At 38.6% G+C, this 23820-nt stretch overlaps 1 protein-coding gene across 2 annotated transcripts in view; it reads right to left on the reverse strand.

Annotated features, from left to right (window-relative positions):
• Nucleotides 1-23820, reverse strand: part of LOC133531004 (uncharacterized) — a 195460-nt gene that overhangs the window by 11472 nt on the left and 160168 nt on the right. For both annotated transcript variants that reach the window (XM_061869079.1, XM_061869080.1), the window contains exons 4-7: nt 9190-9284; nt 2552-2819; nt 1595-1711; nt 453-532 (exon numbers count right to left, since the gene is read on the reverse strand). In XM_061869079.1, coding sequence (XP_061725063.1) covers nt 453-532; nt 1595-1711; nt 2552-2819; nt 9190-9284 — 560 coding nt within the window. The remainder of the gene's footprint in view (nt 1-452; nt 533-1594; nt 1712-2551; nt 2820-9189; nt 9285-23820) is intronic.

Raw genomic sequence — 23820 nt, forward strand, 5'->3', positions numbered from 1 at the left:
ATTTCCATGTGACAATTTCGCCATTTTGGCAACTCTCTGATGGCACATTATTAAGTAGAGATATTGGCCCGGGGCTGTCTCATTTCAAACAGACAGAGATAATCATACTGTCTTTATCTTACATAATACATATTATAATCTGTATCTTTAGGTATTTAAATAAAAGGAAACAAACAATATGTACAATTTCGGGTAGTTATAACATTTATTGGTTAACCAACCAAATACAAAACCGCCTGGATCTGTGACTTGACTTTGACCTACATTATTCGATCATGTAATGTTTACATCTACCCTCAAATGGCTTAAGGACCCAGTTGAGGGTAGATTTTGTATACTTTTATTTTAATACCTAAAGATACAGAGTATAATACCCAAAAGAAAGGGATGAGTATAGTTTTATTTGTTCTTACTTACTATCAAGTTGCGTTTGCCGGACTATAGCTACAGACCTGAATGTCCCTTCGGCACACAGCTCCCCGTACGTGGTCAGATCCGGTCCAGTCCAGCCGTATAGGAGCGATTGGATCTCCTGTAAAACACAACAAATTATAGACACTGCACCGACTCGTCACAAGTTCACAACATCGTGACATAGTGTGAAAATGTCTTTGAAAACGTCGTTTTCAAAGTAGCTTGACGTTTGTAGCCGCCGTGCAGGTCAGGATCTCGACGACTTAAATAAAACTTCGATTTATAATGAAGTGAAGTATAATCTTCCAAAGGGGTACTGGTTTGCAAGGGTTCTTGCCAAAACGGTTCAATGTAGAAAGTAGGTGTTTATAGTATGGAGGATGATGAAAGAGTGATTTGCAATATTTTACTTGATCAGTACAAAAGGTTCAGATTTAAATGCTTCCAATTGGCCGCGAAACAGATTATGTGGAGCGCTCCTATTGGTGCTTTTAAAAAGCCTCCGAATGCTAGCCGAGCCCGACGGCTGCGTTTAGCTACTGCATTGATTTTTATATAATATTAAGTTGCAGTCGCAACAACGTTTACAATGAGATCCCCACACTTTGCAACTGCACACTACACAACATCCTTCCAGCGGTGCGGTTGTTCTGAGGTTTTCCCGAGGGTCTACAGTATGGGGTTGTTCAAAAAAGGGGTGTACAGGTTTTTAGAGAGTCAGCAACGCGAATGTAACACCTCTGAAGTTGCAGGCGTCCATAGGCTACGGTGACTGCTTACCATCAGGCGGGCCGTACGCTTGTTTGCCACCGTCGTGATATAAAAAAAAAGCTTAGTCTGAATAACATGTCGCACTAATTGTGACTTCTAATATGCGTGTGAGTTAACCTTAATTTTTTTTTATAACTCTCAATAGTTTTAATTGCAGTATTCTTTGCAGGGTTAAGAATTAACACGATTCGTAAGGGAAGAAAAACTACATAGTTGTCAGACCAAGATAAGTTGGCAGCGATTTTAATAGCCCAGGCAGTGAAATTAAAGTGTTATTTTAAACATCAAACTTCTATGAAATAGTCTCGTTTACTTAACACTTGCACCGTCTGGGCTATCAAAATCTCTGCCAACTTAGCTTGGTCTGTGACTCTAAATGACGCCATAAGCCAAGGTGATAAAGACTTGCCTGTACTCTGACAGCGTGTTCGTGCCTCCTCTTCATGTCGTCAATGTGTTGCGCGATGCCCGTCATCTGCATTAAAGCAAACTCCGTCTCTCTTGTCGCACATTGCTTCACCACGTTCTGGAACATTTAACAAAACACATCTAAATACGGGAGTTTTAACAAATGAACTGGGTTTTTGGCAAATGAGGAATAAAGGCTAAGCCTAATGGGCGTATGCAGCAAGTTTATGTCCTACATTTTGGAAGAGCTGCGGAGACGTGTTACATACGCCTCTAGTGTGTACTGGCCTTAAATTGACGTATTCAGTACCCCTAGTGTAAATATTTTCAACAGCGAAACGTGACGTACGCGTTTGCGTTAAGTGTCATTTTGTATGAGATTTTTGACTTTCCAAAACGTCCCGCTTTTCAAAAACCCATACAAAATGAGACTTAACGCAAACGCGTACGTCACGTTTCGCTATCGAAAATATTTACACTAGGGGTACTGGTATGAAAAGAAACATCAAGTTATTATCCTTGATTATACCTTGTGCTATAGACGGATATAATAGCGATAAGAGTTTATAGCTATTATCACGTGCTTTTTTCACGAAAACCAGAGCTCAACGAGGGAGGTGGGGTTAGGGTCGGCAACGCGCATGTAACTCCTCTGGAGTTGCAGGTGTACATAGGCTACGGAGACTGCTTACCATCAGGCAGGCCGTATGCTTGTTTGCCACCGACGTAGTATAAAAAAAAAACCTAAAAATCGACTACCATCTTATTTATTTATTTCAAAGCGAAATTTAACGAATAAACTTGCAACATTGATTCCCAAAAACCCAGAAAATTAAAATTTTAAGTGTATACTACCAATGTTTGACACTAATCGGTACTATCAAGCGAAAATACGAGGTGCCCGAAAACCTAAAAATCGCCTTCCTAGATTTTACTTAAAATAACCTAAAAATCTTACCTGTAGCAATAGATGGTATTTCAATATCCTTTGCACCGGTTTCAACAAGTAACTCGCTAACGGCAGCGGATGCCCGAGAGCCAACTGCCTCTCCCTGAACTCCCTGGCGCTGAGGCTCCCGCCGGCCAGCGCCGCCAGCCGCGCCATGGTGCGCGGGTAGCCGGTGCAGTACGACGTGTACACGGAGAAGCCGGAGGTGTTGTTCACGAAGCAGCGGGCGATGCAGGTGGCGTCGAGGCGGCAGGTGTTTAGCTCTTCGCAGAGGGATCTGGAAATTGGAAAGATTTTTTAATATTTTTATTGCCTACATTGTCATGATGATGAACGGGTTCTTGACAAATCGAGGGAAATTTTCGAATATTATTATAGATTTTGGGTATTTTTTATAGAAACTCATGCGTGGAACTGCTTATGAAATTATAAAAAGTGTAAGCAGTTCATTCAAAATATCCCAATTGGGAACGTGAGAAGTCGGTGGAGGGAGAAGTGGCGCTGATTGTCACAAACAAGTAAAATTCTCATATTAGTGCAAGCGGCAGCCGTTTGAACTAATTTTTCTCCATAAGATTTAACGTAGAAAAAACCCACAAAATAAAGGCAGCGCCAGTCGTGCACCTAGCGAATAAGTAAGTGGCTTCATGTTTCGGTATGTGGTCGTTCCTGTGAGCAAGTACATAATAAATATAAACCTCCCCGCAACCGGTAGTACTACACGTATTGAGCAATTAACTCGAGATTACGAAACGGGAACTTTACTGCTAACATTGTGGGATATTAAAACATTATATGGCTACTTTCCTACTTTTATTACACGTATAACCTTTAATGGATTTTAGCAACAGCTTTTGCTTCGTAAATTGAATATATATCTATTAAGTAGAAATGGCTAAGAACTTGTTAATCATTAGATCATTATTCCCTTTAACCCATTAGCGCCCACGCCTACTTTTGGGAACCCACCATTTTTCTAACACTGTTAGGTAGAGATACAGTACAAAATCGAATCAAACGCCGTAACCCAGGTGTACGAGAAGGTTAAATTCGAAACGGAATAATTATTATGTTAAACCATTCATTGCTTTTGTGTATGCGCATGAATGCATAGAGCTAGTTGGCGGTAAGGTAGTGTTGTTTATAACCAAAAAGGTACTTATTGCCAATATTAGAGACGCTACTACCATTGGCGTAAAGTTCAATAAGAAATCAACCTCTCATAGATCGTCCCAGATAAATTACTTTTGTCATTGATTTAAATTGACCCTCAATTTAACATGTTTATCTAAACATATCCGTTTTGTCAATGGGTAAAAATACATATATTTAAATTGTCTCTATCGCGTGATAAATATAATATAGCTAGTTATCGATTTATCTCGATTGCGGTACCAACGTGCAAGTGTATCCCGGTAGATATCAGGTGTTTGCGACATAGGATCGTCTGCGGTTTGAGTGGAAGGCTTACTTACATTTTGTTCTTGTAACAAAGTTATATAATAAAGCTACTTATGTAGTTTCGCTAAACATGTTTATGATATAAATTTATATTACGTATTTTTAAAATTTTCAGCACTTTAACCGCAAATTGCTCCAAATCAAAGCGGTCTAGCTCATACATATCTAAACACGGTATATCCGGAAAGCTCTGGTGTTGCGGGTGTCCATGGGCGACGGTAATCGCTTACCATCACGTGATTCGTCTGCTCGTTTGTCTCCTATATTTTAAAAAAACACGGTTCTGTTATCAAGTGGAGAGTATGTTAGAACATGTTTGACGGTAATGGCGACTGCACCTATACCAAATCAGTAATCACACAGCACAGGTAAGAAAGCACATCAAATATTTTATTTAGGTATTATAATTGCATCCGGTTTGTCTTTGGACTCCGAAAATACGACCATATCTCTGCTTATCGCAAAAAACTTAACTGGCTCCCTATTCGTGAACGTCGATCCTTGCGTATTCTCTGCACTTTGTTTACAATTTTATTTAATCCTTCAGCCCCTGATTACCTTCGTTCCAAATTCAAATTTGTTACTCCGCGCCCCGGCACCGATCTCCGAACCTCCCGTAGCCTTCAACTTATTGTCCCTCGACATCGTACAGGTTTCATGTCGAATTCCTTCAACATTCAGGCAATCCGGCTGTGGAATGATCTTCCTCTCTCTATGAGACAAGCCCAGAACAAATTCTCCTTCAAGCGCATGTTGCGCAAGCATCTGTTTGACAAGGTTCAAAGGTCGTCCTCATGATGTTTCACAATGGGTATATATTTATATATGTATGTATTTATATTTATGTATCATATTATTTATGTACGTATAATTTTATATAGGTAATATTGTGATATTTTTGTCATTTTACTCTGTATTCTGACCCTGCACCAATTAGGATCTTTCGGTTTGGCTCATGGTTGACTGGTAGAGAATGCCTTCTGGCATTAAGTCCGCCATTTGTACTCTTCATGTATTGTGCAATAAAGTTTAAATAAATAAATAAAATAAATAAATAATTTTATTTTCCTTTTGTAAGAAATCGATGCGTTTGCTGAAAGAGCTATGAGTGTGATTTGATGTTCATATATATTTTTAAATCTAATTTTTACAAAGAAAAGTACCTACTGTTGTTATTGTAATTCAAATTGTTTTTACAGTAGGTACATATGGTGCTACTTTTCTGCACGCGTGCGGAAGCTTAAAGAACCATTTGTACTGTAAAACTTACGATACACGTGCGAATAGGTAATTCGCAACTCGTGTCGATTAAAAACATTCCCTTCGGTCGTGTTTTAATTTATCACCACTCGTTGAGAATTTTTTATTTTCTGCACTTGTATCGTAAATAACTATTTTTTTCTTATTTAATGCATGTTAATTATAAGATCTAATGTATTGAAAAGATGTCTCCCGCCGATTTCTTTGCCGGTCCCATATTGGGATACCCTCCTCCAGTTGAGGGGGGATTTAAATCTTCTCGAGGCAGAGGTGTAGGATTCGAGCCGGTGTAGCTTTATTTGACGTTCATAAGCGCATTGTAATCTGCCTACTTGAATAATAAACTGTATTTATCTTTAATCTAAAAACCCCCTTATTCGTCAGTCGGTTAAACGTGTAGTAATATTTGTAATAGCCAAAGGCAACTAACAATAGTTCACGAAGTGAGAGGTAGCAGTTTAAACACGCGACCCAAATACTGAGCGACTTACGCAATCCGTCGTGAAGCTCAATCAAAACTTACATTAATAACATTATCATTATAATGTGTTAATTCTGTTTACCGTTAAATTAATGCTATGATCTCTTGTCAATGTGAAGGTATAACCTTTTGTGGCCTAAAAGTATAGGTAGTGTTGGTTAAGACTCAAGATCTTTAAGACTTGACTCAGATTTTCAGAATCTAGTCATTAAGTCGAAACTTGAGTCCTAACCTTAATAGCTAGAACTCTTAAATTATGTACAAAAGTTTTCTAAAAGGCATTGTCTGCACACAAGTTCATGGGTTATACACACATGGAAAAATGTCAATTTTACTTTGTGTTGCTCGTAGATAAAACCTAAAACTTTTGACGAAGTCTTTATTCGAAGACTCCAGTTTTTTTAAGTTGCGCTTAAACACTCAATGAAGGACTGTCGAGTAGGAAGTCTTTTAAGCGCGGAGTCGCGTAATAACGACTGGAGATTTTCAAGACTTACAAGATCGAGTTCTTACCAACTCTAAGTATAGGTCTTTCAGTAAGTAAGTACTACTTACCTATAAATAGGCAATTTAATGCAAATTAAAACAATAATGAAGAATGTACACATGTAACAATTTAATTATTTGTTACTACTCTGAAACTAAGCGCCACCTAACTGCTTGCGGTATAGCACTTGGAAAATGGGAGGAGTATGCTTCTCAGCGGCCAGAATGGCGTTCTCGTGTTAAGGTGAGCGTAAGGAACTTTGAAGACGCCTGTCTCATTGGCCTTGATGCGACAAGTTTGGGAAACAGACCAGGTAAGAAAATGGCAAATTAAAAAAGAGACAAGATAGGAAAGTGCCAAGTTTAGGATAATGTCGAAGTCGTCCTGAGCGGAAACATCAGATACGTAAATCCCGGCCGGAACCCTCCTTATATACTAATTCAACTTCAACTTCAACATTTATTCAGCATATAGGCCACAAGGGCATTTTTGTAACTCAACATGGAATTTACATACAAGCAAAAACTAGCACATCAACAATTAAGTATAAAAAACAATCACAAAAAAAAACAAACAGATACAAAAAAAAACTAAAATTATTTAGTGGTGTAAATATCTCTAAATGTCAGAACTAAATGACTTATATCAAATTATCCTTAGAGATGTATGGAGTCTGTAAGAGACAAAATTCCGTATAATTAAAACATTCATTAGGATAAAAGAAACATACGAGAACCGAATGAGGTGTCTCACTGTAATTATACTCAAAAATAAAGTTAGCATAAACAGACCAGTCTCCACAAGGTAATACTTACAATAGTTCTGGTCAACTGTACTGTCCCACCTGCGATAGTAAAAGTAAAGTTCGGCTTTGCAAGCCATATCAGAGCTCACGCTCATAATTAGCCAGGGTCGCCGTTGCCGATTACGGCATGGATGGCTATACTACTCTGAACGTCAAGACTTTTTCAAACTCTTCAAAGATATCTCTCTTATAAATTCATACAGTTATTATTCCGTGCATGAATACATAAATTTAAGTAACAATAAAAAACACCAACCCGAAATTGCAACTTTAAAATACGTTTTCAGTAATAAATAATTCATAAATACATTTCACATCCCTTTAAATCCGACAAGCGTGTCAAATCGTCGAAAACTAAAAGGCTTCCGTGTTTACGGAACCCTAAGGAAACGACCGACGGCTGACGGAACCCTTGCCAAGGGGGGAGTACAAAAGAAAATAGTTTGTATCGGGAAAATACTCCCTACTAACAGGAACACTTTAACTATACCTAGAACTTTTTCCCGTAAAAACTAGGGATTGACGAAATGAAATATCGACATAGGTCATTTTTAACCCCCGAGTACCCCGACGCAAAAAGAGTGATATGTTTGACGCCAATGTCTGTCTGTCTGTGGCATCGTAGCTGTACAACGGATGGGCCGATTTCGATGCCGTTTTATTTTACGTGAAAGCGAGTTTCCTTGCTATGTTATGTTCTTAGCTATGTTGTATAGAAATCGACCCATCAGTTTGATGAGTATCAGGTCTTTCCCAAAATTATTTTTGGCATAAATAAATATTGTTAGCATAAAGCGTAGGGGGTTTTAAATTTAATTTTTAGGTATATTTAAAGTTGTACACTTAACACTTAAAAAAAGTTAATCCCTACGGAACCCCAACTGTCCGAGCCGTCACATTATACACGTATTTTTAAAACCCTCGTCAAACTACCCTCCGTATTATAACAACACCCCTGCAGCAAGGGTGACCACCAACTTTATTATACTCGTATTTCATACAATAACATTTTTCAAAATACAACCTTATTGCTGGGAATTACTGTTGAAATTTGAATGAAGGGAATTACGAGATACAAGTTTGTGATGGTTATATTGATTCCCAAGTTCTTTTCACTATGCCAAAGTATTAGGCTAATTTGTCATTTCGCGAAAGTGTTTCTGGTTTTCTTTTCGGTTTTTACATGCTACCACAGAAATATCATAGCATATTGCATAAAACATTTTTACAGTACATATGGGGCTACTTTATAGCACTAGTGCGAGAAGTAGCATATTACGTTACTGTGTCGAACATTTAAAGGGCCATATGTACTGTAAAACGTTGTACGATACATGTGCGAATAGGTAATTCGCAACTCGTGTCGATTTAAAACACTCCCTTCGGTCGTGTTTTAATTTATCGCCACTCGTTTCGAATTTCCTATTTTTCGCACTTGTATCGTAATGTACTATTGCAGCTGTTTAACTTCCTTGAAGTTAAACAGCTGCAAAAGTGGCGATAAATAAAAAAACGACCGAAGGGAGTGTTTTAAATCGACACGAGTTGCGAATTACCTATTCGCACATGTATCGTGCAACGTTTTACAGTACATATGGCCCTTTAAATGTTCGACACAGTAACGTAATATGCTAATTTTCGCACTAGTGCGATAAAGTAACACCATATGTACTGTAAAATAAGTTTTTGTCAAAAAATTCATTTTTGGCAGGTACAGGCTTTTATCGCTGACTGTACTATTCTTTCCACAGGCAATTAATACTCATCGAGACAATTATAAAAACCCCAAACACAATAGGTTGCGTTGTCTTATCACAGAGTGCCTATGGCTACCTCCTGTCTCATCATCAGATCAGCTCGATGGTATCATAATATTGCATTGTCACCCGACTTACATATGTATGCAAATTTTCATCTCCATTAGATACTGGGAAGTCGGTCAAATTTAACTTGCAAGATTTCATTACAGACACAAATCAGACAGACCCCGGGACAGATGAAACTAAATAAAAGCTTGTAAAAAGATGGCGCTATTTTAGCTTCACTTTTCATGTAATCAACTCTATGGAACTAGATTTCTAGACTTTTTTATTCTAAGATTAGACAGTAAAATAGGTAGTAAAATGGTTAATTTGTATAATATTTTATCTAACCTGTTAAAATTGTAGATGTCCTCTATATTGTTGAAAAGCTCCGTCAGCTCATCTTCAGAAAACGTGGTGAAACGACGCCACTCATGCAGATAGCCCTGGAATTAAACAAACATAGATTCAGTATAGGTATCTATATTTCAAACAAGTCAAGGTTCAGTTTGGTAATTCTAACCGTAGGTATCGCAAATGGTAGGCTAATAGAAAATGTGCAGAATTTTTTTGAAATAGTACATTACGATACAAGTGCGAAAAATAGGAAATTCGAAACGAGTGGCGATAAATTAAATCGACACGAGTTGCGAATTACCTATTCGCACATGTATCGTACAACGTTTTACAGTACATATGGCCCTTTAAATGTTCGACACAGTAACGTAATATTGCTAATTTTCGCACTAGTGCGGTAAAGTAGCACCATAAATACTGTAAAATATTTTATAAAACTGTCCTTTTACACCAATTATTATTAAACTAATACTTATTTATTCTCATTACGTTCTAAAGTCTGCTATACTAGGATTATTAGTTATAGTAGGTATAGGTCAAGACCCGTTAAATTTCGCACAATGGTCAATTCCAATACCACAACCGGGGTTACTACACTACGACAATGCATCGCAAAATTGCACTTAATACCCACCCAATCCATAACATCATGACCGACCAAGCTTTTCAAGGTAAATGGCAATCTAAATTCAAGCGCGTAAAGTTGGTTTTCGAACTGTTTGTATGATTTCGAATTTCATTTAAACGTTGCGTTCCAAAATATCGTAAGTCGTAAGAGATGGCTTAACTGAATTGAACTCTAAACATAATCACTTTAAGTTGATTATTCAAGGAATGTGCAAAGTATACTTAGGGTTAGTTTTTGAGCTTGTGGTCAAGTAAAATAATAGGAATTGGCCGTATAGGTTATAGACTTATAGTGTGCGGTTAGAAACGCTAAGACAATGCTATAAATAGCTGTAAAGATAAGGCGAGTATGGCACATTCTTCCGTTGGATGAGATGAGGTCGACTGACGATTAGTGCCGTATTACTTCTACGAGAAAATAACGTAAAGTTAACAAACCCAGACTAGACTTCGCAAGCCCCCTTGGTTTCTCCTTTTTGAAAAATATCCAATAACTAAATCGACAAAAATATTCATAAATAAGCATAAGGGTCTCCAGCAAGCACGGTTCTCCATACAATCGTAAGTAGTTACGCTCTCATTTTAAAACGACTTGCTAGATTGTTCTGAAACTTTGTACTTACAATAGAATAAGGTATATCTATGCCTAATATAATTGTCTGGAGCTATATAAACTAATTAGATGCATAGATATACCTCATGACATTGTACCTATGTGCAAAGTTTCATTACAATCCAACACGTAGTTTTAAAATGACTCCGTTTGTATGGGAAGGTGAAATTCGGCCGAGATTGTTGCGGATGCTTACTTTGCTACAGTCAGAAGTGCCTCTAGTTAAGCAGATATTTACAAAATTATCTCGCTTTCGCAGTTACCGCAAACTCCCCAAGGCTTATAAGAAAATTTCTTAAAAGACCTAAAATTTCTGATATTTTCTGCAATCTCTAAAAATGCAGGACTACGATTTTCATTCGTACATTGCTAATAACAGTTCAACCAAAATCAAGTCACGTTTCCTATCTAGAACAATTAACTACCGACTGATTATTGAACGCGCACGAGTTCCCTCTCAGACCCTTTCGAAAGAGAAACTAAGGTCCTTATGGGCATGCCCTATTAGTTGACGGAACTACACTAAAGAATATTGAAAACGGGTCACTGTATATCTTATCTTTCTATGCACGGTTTCTGTAACGTCACACTGTGTGTTTATTGTTGTTGAATCAAAGATGGCTGGTACAGAATTTAAATTCGGATAAAAATTAAAACTAATTTCTTTCCTGTACAATAAAAATGTCATCGATTGAATTTTTTTTTTCATTATTTTGGGAATAGCAGGGTAGGGCTCTGATCTACACAACTCGCAGAGTATAGACAAACGTTGATAAACCCTGTATCAACAGTTTTGACGTCTACGCTCCTTTCATTCTGTGATTCGATTGATTTACACCTAATTAAGACAAATAATATTACTTTGCCAATCCGCGCAAAGATAACGTGCTAGTTAATCAGTGCTAACTCGTTATAGGTCGTACTTGCGTATTTTTCATTATTTGATTTACACCTGCTTAACTAATACAATATTCAATGATCTCATATCACATCCATTAAAGCCCATGTAATAAAATATAGTATATCTACGTACGTATCCTTATCAGTAACATAGTTCCTACTCGTATGAAACCCAAGATCATCTACATTAAATTTTCATATGACAGCGGAAGTCCGTATCTAAAGTGATATCTAGACGATGCATAATATGCATATAATGATGTTATTAGGCGTAGGTAGTGGATATATTTACACTGCGCCCGGTATGGAGTGTTTACATTGGGAGAGTGCTTGGAGATAGTTCGAGAGTAGAGTTACTTGTCCGGTTAGCGTTAGGGTCTCTATTATTCCCCATAAAGTTTTAAGTCATAATGTATTGCTTGTCCGCATTTTCTTTAGTCATAATTTGGTATTTCTCAGAACTTTTCAGGATTGCCATAAAACAAACCTAACCTAACCTTCCAAGTTATTAGGTAATGAACTAGTTATTAGGTAGCTTTATTTTCGGGACTGAAAACACTTCAAATATTTGTAATCAAGTGGGATCCTGTGGTCTATTATAGCAGTGCTGGATTTTTTGTAATAGAAAAAAGTTATAGTTGAAAGGTATATTTTTATTATTCAACCAATGAAATCTTCCTTGTCCCTGTGTATATAGCGATATATATATCTGCAATACTTACTATAGTGATGCCATTTTTACTACTAGCTACCATTCATCATCATCATCAAATACAATAACAATATGGTATATACAGAGGATTACCATAACTAGCTTAAATCTAAAATAGGCCCTTGAGGCATTGTACCAAGGATGCACGCGGCATTTCCTCGTTGTATCGCAATACTGATACGTTGTGCGAGGAAGCCGCCAGCTCTCCGTTCACCAGTTACTTCAACCAGACGCTTCGCGATTTCTGCAAAAAACTTGTACGCGCTGGGACCCCACGAACCTAGAGTTTCAACGCCAAAATGGTACAAAATGGTACCGAGGCTCTTATATTTATAACGTTTCAAAATTTCGGCGTTTTCAGCCGCTGCGCCCGCTTTTACATCATTATCATATATTTAAGAGAAAGACTCTTGTTGGTGGAGCAATTTCCATGGTTTTTTTTTAAGGACATTATTACACAAATTGGCTAAGTCTCACAGTAAGCTCAATAAGGCTTGTGTTGAGGGTACTTGGACAACGATATATATAATATATAAATACTTGTAATCAGGTGGGATCCTGTGGTCTATTATAGCACCGCTATATTTTGTAACATAAAAAAGTTATAGTTGAAAGGTATATTTTTATTATTCAATCAATGAAATCTTCCTTGTCCCTGTGTATATAGCGATATATATATCTGCAATACTTACTATAGTGATGCCATTTTTACCGTTTAAATCCTAATCCAATAGATGACCAGTGCATTAAGTACTTGGGCAAGTTATAATCTCCCGAGTACTGTCGAACTGTTGTCTAAAGACGGCTCAGACAGCGCTGCGGACAATCAATGCGTGTCGCAAGTTTGCAACCCGCGGCACCGGGTTGGGGGTTGGCCCACACCAAACACACTGACTCCACGGCGACGGTAGTGTCACGGGCGCGTAACAATGAAATTTAGTCACTCCGCTATTCGCCTACCCTTCTGATAATAGGGCCGGTACCCTTCTGATAATATGCGATAGTCAAGTCTAGTACTCTCCCGTTGGGACTAATATAGTCTAAACGCGGCTCAGACAGCGCTGTGGACAAACAATGCGTGTCGCAACTCGTGGCACCGGTTTGGCCCACACCAAACACGCTGATACCACGGCACAGGCAGTGACACGGGCGCGTGACAATGAAATTTAATCGTCAACATGCTCCCATAGTTACTTACCTATTTCCTTACAACTTCATTGTAGATTCAAGAATATACACAAGAATGCAAAATTGAAAATTAGCTAGTGTTTCCGATTTAGACTGTCTTCGATCATTTATACACCTATACGTACCTTAGGGCTCCTCTACACGATGACCCAGCGTAGGCCAGTCTAAGGGACGCAGCAATGAGGTGGAATGAGATAGCAATATCACTGGCCTGCGCTGGGCAATCGTGTAGAGAAGCCATTATATATATATATATATTGTATAAACTCTTTTGAGTCTGGGTTACCTACGAGACAGGCTGAGCCTAGTGTAGGAGCCAGAGCAAACTGACTAGTATATTTCCTAGCATAAAAAAATACGCATGTCCTTCCTGTATGTTTTATTTTTGATTGTATTTTTTGTTTGCGTTTTTTCTGCATGCACTTTTTGTAATTGTATATTTGAGATTTCTCATTCAAAAATATAAAAACATGAAAATTTTGAATTCTAATAATTTTGATAAGGTAATTAAGTTAAAATATATATATATAAGGTACGTATACGTACAGATGTAGCCGAATCGAATGTAGAACTGCCTGGCTAAGATGGTCGGTTTCTTATCATCTGTCATCATACCTGTCACGTTCTAACAAGTACGTAAGTGCGAAAGTGACGCACGACTTGACAAGTGATAAAAATGCGACCATGATACCGCAGCAGATGTAAGAAAGCATTTTGCCCAAGCTGAAACGCTTCGCTCGTCGCGATAGTTCGGTCAGCTACCATTCATCATTATCATCAAATACAATAACAATATGGTATATACAGAGGATTACCATAACTAGCATAAATCTAAAATAGGCCCTTGAGGCATTGTACCAAGGATGCACGCGACATTTCCTCGTTGTATCGCAATACTGATACGTTGTGCGAGGAAGCCGCCACCTCTTCGGTCACCAGTTACTTCAACCAGACGCTTCGCGATTTCTGCAAAAAACTTGAGCGCGCTGTGACCCCACGAACGCCAAGTTTCAACGCCAAAATGGTACAAAATGGTACCGAGGCTCTTATATTTAAAACGTTTCAAAATTTCGGCGTTTTCAGCCGCTGCGCCCGCTTTTACATCATTATCATATATTTAAGAGAAAGACTCTTGTTGGTGGAGCAATTTCCATGGTTTTTTTTAAGGACATTATTACACAAATTTGCTAAGTCTCACAGTAAGCTCAATAAGGCTTGTGTTGAGGGTACTTGGACAACGATATATATATAATATATAAATACTTAAATACATAGAAAACACCCATGACTCAGGAACGAATATTCATGCTCATCACACGAATAAATGCCCTTACTAGGATTTGAACCCGAGACCATCAGCTTCGTAGGCAGGGTCACTACCCACTAGGCCAAATCGGTCGTCAGATCAGATGTTTAGCGATCCTCTGCCTTCTCTAACAGCCTGATACGACACGACGTTGAGTTTTTCCTTTATTTAATTCATGTACCCTCTCCTTGGTCTTCCCTTCCTCTTTGCTTCAACTCTCCCTTCTATGATGTTTTTGATAAATTCGTCGTGTAACAGGTGCCCAAGCATCTTACCTCTTCTATTATCTATAGTTCTTATGAAACTCCTCCTCTCTCCTATCATTACGAGTATAAATCTGTGCAATGACTCTGTAATGGCGTTAATGCTCACTTATTAGGAATATAGAACAGACCACTTGTGAATGTAGACCGGAAGAACGTATTGGTTAGCGCCCACTCCGACGGTGAACAGTGGGTCAGGTTTTACATAAGCTACCAGTTTGAAGTTTGCATTTTCAAATATTGTCACGAACTTGGCGATGGTCATCAATCATCATCATTTTCCTAGCGTTGTCCCGGCTTTTCATACTTTGCCGGCACTTACTGCAATGCAAATCAATGTTAAACAATTAATTAATGTGAATCAAATTTATTTTCTCATTTATTTCAATTTTAATTGTATTGTAACATGTATATCAGATTAATTAGATATTAACGTAGAGTTAGTACAATTTATATTTATGGTATGATTTTTTATTTTTATTACCGCAATGCTTCTTGTTTGTCGCCCCCCCCCCCCCCCCCTAGAGAATAAAATTTCTAACTACATCTATGCCCCACCTCCGCTCCCCTTGGCCATCGACCACAGCTTGGGGTCCGTTTGACAACTAATCCCAAGAATTGGCGTAGGCACTAATTTTTACGAAAGCGACTGCCATCTGGCCTTCCAACACCGAGGGTAAACTAGGCCTTATTGGGATTAGTCCGGTTTCCTCATGATGTTTTCCTTTACCGAAAAGCGACTGGTCAATATTAAATGATATTTCGTAAATAAGTTCCGAAAAAATAATTGGTACGAGCCGGGGATTGAACCGACGACCTCCGAATCGCACGCTCTTACCGCTAGGCTACCAGCGCTTATTACCTATATTATAGGACATTATTACACAAATTGACTAAGTCCCACAGTAAGCTCAATAAGGCTTGTGTTGAGGGTACTTAGACAACGATATATATAATATGTATATAAATATTTATAAATACTTAAATACATAGAAAACACCCATGACTGAGGAACAAATATCCATGCTCATCACACGAATAAATGCCCTTACCAGGATTTGAACCCGGGACCATCGGCTTCGTAGGCAGGGTCCCTACCCACTAGGCCAGACCGGTCGTCAAACCTATAAATTATAAAAATAAATTATCATTTCTAAAAGTTCTGAAAACGAATTGAATTGTACTTTATCAAGCAGCGTTGACAAAACATAATTAAATTCATTAAATGCAAGACTACTCGTATGCATATCGAATAAATAACAGTCACGCCCACTACCATTTTTATTTATCGACAGTCGATAAAAAGTTAAATTTAAGTGCGTCGCCCACCACAGATACAGACCACCAGTTCATTAGTGTTGGGACGGTAATTACGATATCGATTTCGATTATTGTGACATCAATAGTAATAATTAGTTTAAATTAAAGAAAATACTTAGAATTTAATTTTTTTTTTCAATTATAAATAATAATAATAATCGGTCGTCTTCACGACGGCATTTTCAGGGGCCCATCTAGTGGGCGGCGAGTCACCGCCTGCCTCGATAACTAGTGAAAACATTGTTATGGCAGGTGTCCGGACGTCTTTGCAATAACCCAGTCTCATTGTCCTCCCAAACTTCAATCCATAGACCGTTATACTGTTCACTTTACTACAATAGTCCCAATGCCTGTTGCGACCGGTTCATTGGTGTCTATTGTTGCGCCCGTGAACGGGTTCCAGCAGGCGTTCTACATGACATTAAAGCTCTCCAAGAGGCCTCTACGTGTTGGATCTATATCCCCATGCAAGCCTATCAAAAGACCGGGATTTATAGGCCCGTGAAATCCAAGGAGATATAATAATAATAACCGTATGCTACACCCACGCTCGTCAGTTACGAGATTGTACATCCCACGGAAGTGTGGAGGTCGAGGCTTCCTAAACGCCAAAGATCTCCACAACCGCGAGGTGTGCAATCTCAGGAATTATTTCCTTAACAACGAGTGTGGGATGCATCGTGATGTGGTGGCAGTAGACAGGAACCTCACGCCGCTCTCCTTGGCAAACGAGAACTGGCGCAAACCTGTGGTACTAAGTACTGCGGATCGCAAGGCGGCATGGGAGAGTAAGGTGCTACACGGGCGGTTCTACAAGGCCCTCACGGGACCCGACGTGGACCTGCTCGCGTCGGTGAACTGGTTACGATTCGGGGACCTCTTCGGAGAAACCGAGGGTTTTGCCTGTGCAATTGCGGACGAAGTGATGATGACGAACAACTATCGGAAATATATCCTGAAGGACGGTACGGTCGACATTTGTCGGGCATGCCGCCGTCCCGGAGAGTCACTCAGGCATATAATTTCCGGTTGTTCTCATCTTGCTAACGGCGAGTACTTGCACAGACATAATCTCGTAGCCAGGATTATTCACCAGCAACTTGCTCTTCTATACGGCCTTGTGGACCGCGAAGTACCGTACTACAAGTACTCACCTGCGCCAGTTCTCGAAAATGGTCGTGCCACGCTCTATTGGGATCGATCTATTATCACTGACAGGACTATTGTAGCCAATAAGCCTGACATCGTGATAATAGATCGATCGCAACGCCGGGCCGTGCTCGTCGACATCACCATCCCCCATGATGAGAATCTCGTGAAAGCCGAGAAGGACAAGTCCAGTAAGTACCTAGACTTGGCTCACGAGATAACCGCCATGTGGGATGTTGATTCGACGATCATTGTCCCGATAGTCGTTTCAGCGAATGGTCTCATAGCGAAGAGTCTCGACCAACACCTTGAGAGACTCTCGCTAGGTGGTTGGATCAAGGGTCAGATGCAGAAGGCGGTGATCTTGGACACGGCGCGGATAGTCCGCCGGTTCCTCTCTCTGCGGCCCTGACCACCGGCAGCTTGGGCCCTGCCCCGCTGCTGGCGGCACCCTAGGTTAGGTTTTTTATAATGTGTTTATATGTATTTTGTATTATTTTTGTATGATTTGTTGTATTTTACTTTTATAGTCATATTATAAAATGCCTAATCTAAGACACAAGATAAATAAAGAGATAAATAATAAATATTATAGGACATTATTACACAAATTGACTAAGTCCCACAGTAAGCTCAATAAGGCTTGTGTTGAGGGTACTTATACAACGATATATATAATATATAAATATTTATAAATACTTAAATACATAGAAAACACCCATGACTCAGGAACAAATATCCATGCTCATCACATGAATAAATGCCCTTACCAGGATTTGAACCCGGGACCATCGGCTTCGTAGGCAGGGTCACTACCTACTAGGCCAGACCGGTCGTCAAACACACACATTACACTTCTACAGTATATTACTGTAAAATTAATTAATTTTTACTTGAACTCGAAATGGTGCTTGATTGGTCTCATAACTGTTCTAGGTAATTTTAACAGTTCCATACCCAAAGGGTAAAACGGGTCCATATTACTAAGACTCCGCTGTCCGTCCGTCTGTCTGTCTCTCTGTTCGTCTGTCACCAGGCTGTATCTCATGAACCGTGATAGCTAGACAGTTCAAAATTTCACAGATGATGTATTTTTGTTGCCGCTATAACAATAAATACTAAAAAGTACGAAACCCTCGGTGGGCGAGTCTGACTCGCACTAGTCCGGTTTTTTTTTAATTAAGTAGACAAAAAATAACCTAGAGTAACCTCTAAGTTAAGCCTGAAAATTAGAAATTGGCGATGATAATGTCGTTCATTTTATAAAGTTTAAATAATAATGTTTTAGTTAATTAGCCAATTAATTTCATTATGGAGTCGACATCGATTAAGTCGGCGTTAAGTCGATAGTGTCGACTAAGCGCCGGCGCCTCCCTACGCCAACCCACGTGTCTCCACACTCATTTATACGATACGGCCTATTCGAACTTCGAAACTTTAACTTGATTTGATATATTTTGTTTGCGAGTACAGGCAATATTTCGCGCGCATCAATCTCTACTAATATTTTAATAGAAACACATTTAGATGAAATTTGTTATGAAGATAGTGTTTCTTTAATAATACGTCGATGGCAAACAACGGCCACCAACAGCAACAATACGGCTCGCCTGATGCTAAAGCAGTTTCCGTAGCCTATGGACACCTGCAACACCTGTAACATACGCGTTGCCGAGCCTAACACTCCGCACCCTCGTTGAACTCTGGCAACCTTACTCACCGGCAGGAACACAACACGATGAGTAGGGTCTAGTGTTATTTGGCTGCTGTTTTCTGTAAGGTGGAGGTACTTCCCCAGTTGGGCTCCGCTCTAGATCTGGAATGACATCCGCAGTGCGGTGCCCTACCTGCAAGATGACATTCACAGTGTCCATACCTCTCATTTGGACGTAGTTTAAGGACATACCCGGGTCCAAGGGATAGTTTTAAGCCCGTTAGTATATATGTATAACAGGTACAATAGTTTTTATCTAAAGTATCAGCGAAATAAACTGCGTTACAACCTTTATCAAATCAACTTAAGGTTTTTAAAATTCTAATACCTCTCTTGCGCACGAGTTTACGGTCTTTATACAGGCCTGTTTCTCAAAATAAATATATATTAGGTCGGGAACTAAGCTTTATTCATAAGGAAGTTAAGTAGTAAAATAACGGACCAACCGAACGTTGGAAAAATAACATTTTGGATGAATTATTCGCATTTGTATTATTTGTAACAAAAACACTCAGTCTCTTACTTATTCTTAACCCTACTCTTTATTTGCATTTCTATAAGTTACACTCAAAGGCAATGAAAACGGGTCACTATGTATGAACATTTTCATAGAAAAATATTCGATTTCAATTCTTTCAAGTACAGCTAAAATCTAACCACTTATAGCTTAATATTTTCTATGACAATGTGTCTTAATGTCACTAGACAGTTACACTCAAGGACAATTAAAACAGGTCAACTTGTATAATCATTCTCAATGAAAAAAAAAAACAATTTCAATTCTCTGAAGTGCAGTCAAAATCTAACCATCTCTAAATTCACTATTTTCTACGATCGTGCCATTCACGAAGACGCGTGCCTTAACTCGTAATTTCATGTTATTAAAGGTTAGATTTGACAAATCTGCGCGTCATCGTGGATGACACGAACTATAATGTGTTTTATTAAGTGTGTCAGTGGACCTAACATGGCCACATATGTCAAAAGTATTTATATCTCGCAGACCCACGCATTCGTAGAGCTATAACTATAAATAAACTAGACATGTCCATATAATAAAACATATGAGAATTTGGACAAGCGTGAGTTTGGGATAAAAGTGCAGTTCCGTCACGAATCATACAGGATGGTTTGTTTACCCTTAGTCATATTCTGTAGGCCATATTAAATTACGAGACGACCGGTTTGGCCTAGTGGGTAGTGACCCTGCCTACGAAGCTGATGGTCCCGGGTTCAAATCCTGGTAAGGGCATGTATTTGTGTGATGAGCATGGATATTTGTTCCTGAGTCATGGGTGTTTTCTATGTATTTAAGTATTTATATATTATATATATCGTTGTCTAAGTACCCTCAATACAAGCCTTATTGAGCTTACTGTGGGACTTAGTCAATTTGTGTAATAATGTCCTATAATATTTATTTATTAATTATTTATATTGAACAATTATTACTATGTACTCGTAAGTAGTTTAAGACCAACTCCATAATAGGGAGTATTACTGCAATGTTCTGCCGCCAGAGTGCAGCACTAGCACCTTAGTAAACCATAGAGTAACTTATACATACTATGCCTTAAACTGTATTTTGACAAGTTTTCACAAATAATGAAAATGTTATGAAATATGACATAGATGCATCAAAGCGGTTTGTTTACCCCCCCTACTCACCTCACCTCACCGGCAGGAAAACAACATTATGAGTAGGGTCTAGTGTTATTTGGCTGCGGTTTAAAACTTAACGTTAAAGTTTTGTCCCATACATACTAACAGGGCAAGTTAAATAAAAGCTCGTAAAAATAACTAAACCAATTAAATCTATAGCATTAAATATAAGCGGAACCTTAATGACGTAGTATTATTTTTATACCCATTTCCATCCAATGCGTGGACAAAAATGTTGTTTTTAGATTTAGTACCAATAATGGACTTAATGAAATGCATTCTGTTCTAACAAGCGCTCTATATTTATCGTTTTTTTTACTCAGTACTTAATGACAAAATAGTATCATTTATTCATTACTGAGCAACAGTGACAGGTTATCCATAGAACTCTACATTACCACCAATTTGCTTAACTTGAGGGTTCAGAGGTCTTTGGGTTCGAGCGCCATCTTGATAGTCACGCTTCGTGATTAATTCCTTTGTTTTTTGCTCATCAATAATGTTTAAAGTCGATAGCTTATTATACAGTAAACTAATGTGGTAATGTGCAGTAAATGGAGAATAAATCTTGAAACGCGTTTGAACACCATTTTGGAGTCAATGGGAAGTAGTCCACGTGCTACTTGTAAAGTCCAGCTATCGCTTTACAAGAGCTGATAAAATCACCGTACACTGTCTCGTACTAACCGTACAATTTTAGTCGTATTTAAAGCTCCTAATACCTTGATACTGGCGAAATAGTTCCACTGGACTGAAACCATAATTTTAAAAGAATGAATGAATGCTTAACTTGAGGAAGTAGAGCATTTCATCCTTCTTCTTTGTCGTCACACTCTTGTCAGAGTGGTCGTGGTCATATCAGGGCGGTGGCAAGCTTCACAATCCGTCGCCATTTTTCACGCACTGTAGCTCTTCTTGTACATTCGTGGAGTGGTCCATTGAGTGCATTTTTGACTAGGTATGACCAACGCATTGATGACCTACCGCGCCTTGTGACTTCGACTTTTCCTTGCACTACAAGTTGTTCCACAGATGTATCGTCTCGACGTATAGTATGTCCAAAGAAAGTGAGAATACGACACTGGACGATAGAAGAAAGTCGCTGTTTAATACCAAGTTCCTGGAGAATTGAGAGTGTTGGTTCCAGGTTATGCCAAACGTCCTACAAAGCTAAATTAGCCTGCCTGCCATCCTGTTGATATCGGGCTTTGATGCATTGCTAATTTGCTACTAATAGGCAAAGTAAGATCTAAATATATCAATATCTTATCAACTATGTACTTATGATTCTCGTTGTAGGGCGAATCTCTGAGATGGAGTTCCAAGAGTCTTCTAGAAACCGACGGTATATGTATATGGGTATTATTATCTTTCTCAGAGCGTGTCCCCACCTTTTATAATTTCCAAACTTAATGTATTAACCGTGGAGCCTATACGTCTCTGTAATATAGTTTAATATACTTGACTTATTAGACACATACTAGTTATGTATTATGTAGAATTAGTTCCTGAGACTGCTAGCTTAACAATCTAGACGCGATTTATTGATTTAGTATAATTTTCATTTTGACACTTGGAGAGACTATACATCTCTGTTGTACATATTGTAGTAATTATTTATTTTAAGATTCTTATAATGTAATGTTTACCCAGGTATTGGCTGTTGTATTTATAAATGTTGCTATGTGTTTTTCATGTCACTATATGATGTTACGGTAAATGTTGTATTGACTTGTAAAAGAACCCCACTTACGGAATAAATTTTTGAATGTTTACGAATTGAAAACCTTATTTTTGAACTCGGATAAAAAGTGAAAACTTTGTAAGGTAAAAGTACTAGTGCTCGACGCTGCACTAGTCACCGACATGGGCACTTTATGTCATAGAATAGTACATTACGATACAAGTGCGAAAAATAGGAAATTCGAAACGAGTGGCGATAAATTAAAACACGACCGAAGGGAGTGTTTTAAATCGACACGAGTTGCGAATTACCTATTCGCACATGTATCGTACAACGTTTTACAGTACATATGGCCCTTTAAATGTTCGACACAGTAACATAATATGCTACTTCTCGCACTAGTGCTATAAAGTAGCACATATGTACTGTAAATATAGGTTAAATATGAACAACGAAAATTATTCTGTATTTGAAGTTAATCCTTGTCACTTTGTCATAAAGTGCCCATGTCGAGTACTAGTGCAGCGTCGAGCACTAGTACTTCTACCTTATGCGACGCCAATGGGTGTTCCACGCATTTTTCATCACGCCCGGCATACATTAATTTAAGGGCTTCATTCGTTTCTATTTTTACCTCTTATAAAAACAACCCGCTTGCTAAGGGCCGCGCCCCAGTCACCCTGCATAATAAACGGTAGCCCAGTTCTGTATCTAGAAATATTTATGGGCACGCTAACTGCTTAACGTAGTTAGGAACTGGTTGAGCTTTGTGGAGTATATTGAACAGGCTTCTTTTCTGTAAAAAAACAGAACAGTGAACATCTATAGTCTGGTAACCAATTTGTGAGAAGAAAAAGGCGCCTGTATTACCTTTCACGCCTACATTTTTCAGATTTGCGCCTTTTTCTTTGGTTTACCAAACTATTTATACTTAATACTTTTTTACTTAATGTTATGTAATGAATGCGGTTAAACGCGAGGTCATAATTGTAAGTACGAGTAGTAAAACAACAAAGAGTAGCATCGTACGCCGCAGGCATTATCCAGGTCAAATGTTAGCCTAGGTCGCACGCGAGTATCGATTCCAAATCATTATTTATTGCTGTATGTTATGCAGTAGGTATGTTATAACAAAACAAAATAAAAAACAAAATATAAAAGATTGCAAGGAAATAGTTGGGACTTGTTCGCAAACATTTGCATACGTTTATAAATTTTGTCTCTAACAAACACATATTTCAGTTGCAGAACCACAATTTTATTGACGGACTGATCAACGGCAATCGGCTGTGAACTATGAAATTTTCCATATGCGGTGATAGAAAGTGGCCGTTGGCATCATGTCAAACAATTCTTCAGAGCACAGCCCATTGTACAAGCGGTAGAACACACACACAAGGAGGCAAAGTCTCTCCTTATCCTTAAAGGTTCAATGCCGCTTGTGAGTTTGGGATCGTCGACGATTCGTACAGCGCGCCCTTGGACTG

This window comes from Cydia pomonella, chromosome 24 (genome assembly GCF_033807575.1).
Source record: "Cydia pomonella isolate Wapato2018A chromosome 24, ilCydPomo1, whole genome shotgun sequence".
NCBI classification, from domain to species: domain Eukaryota; kingdom Metazoa; phylum Arthropoda; class Insecta; order Lepidoptera; family Tortricidae; genus Cydia; species Cydia pomonella.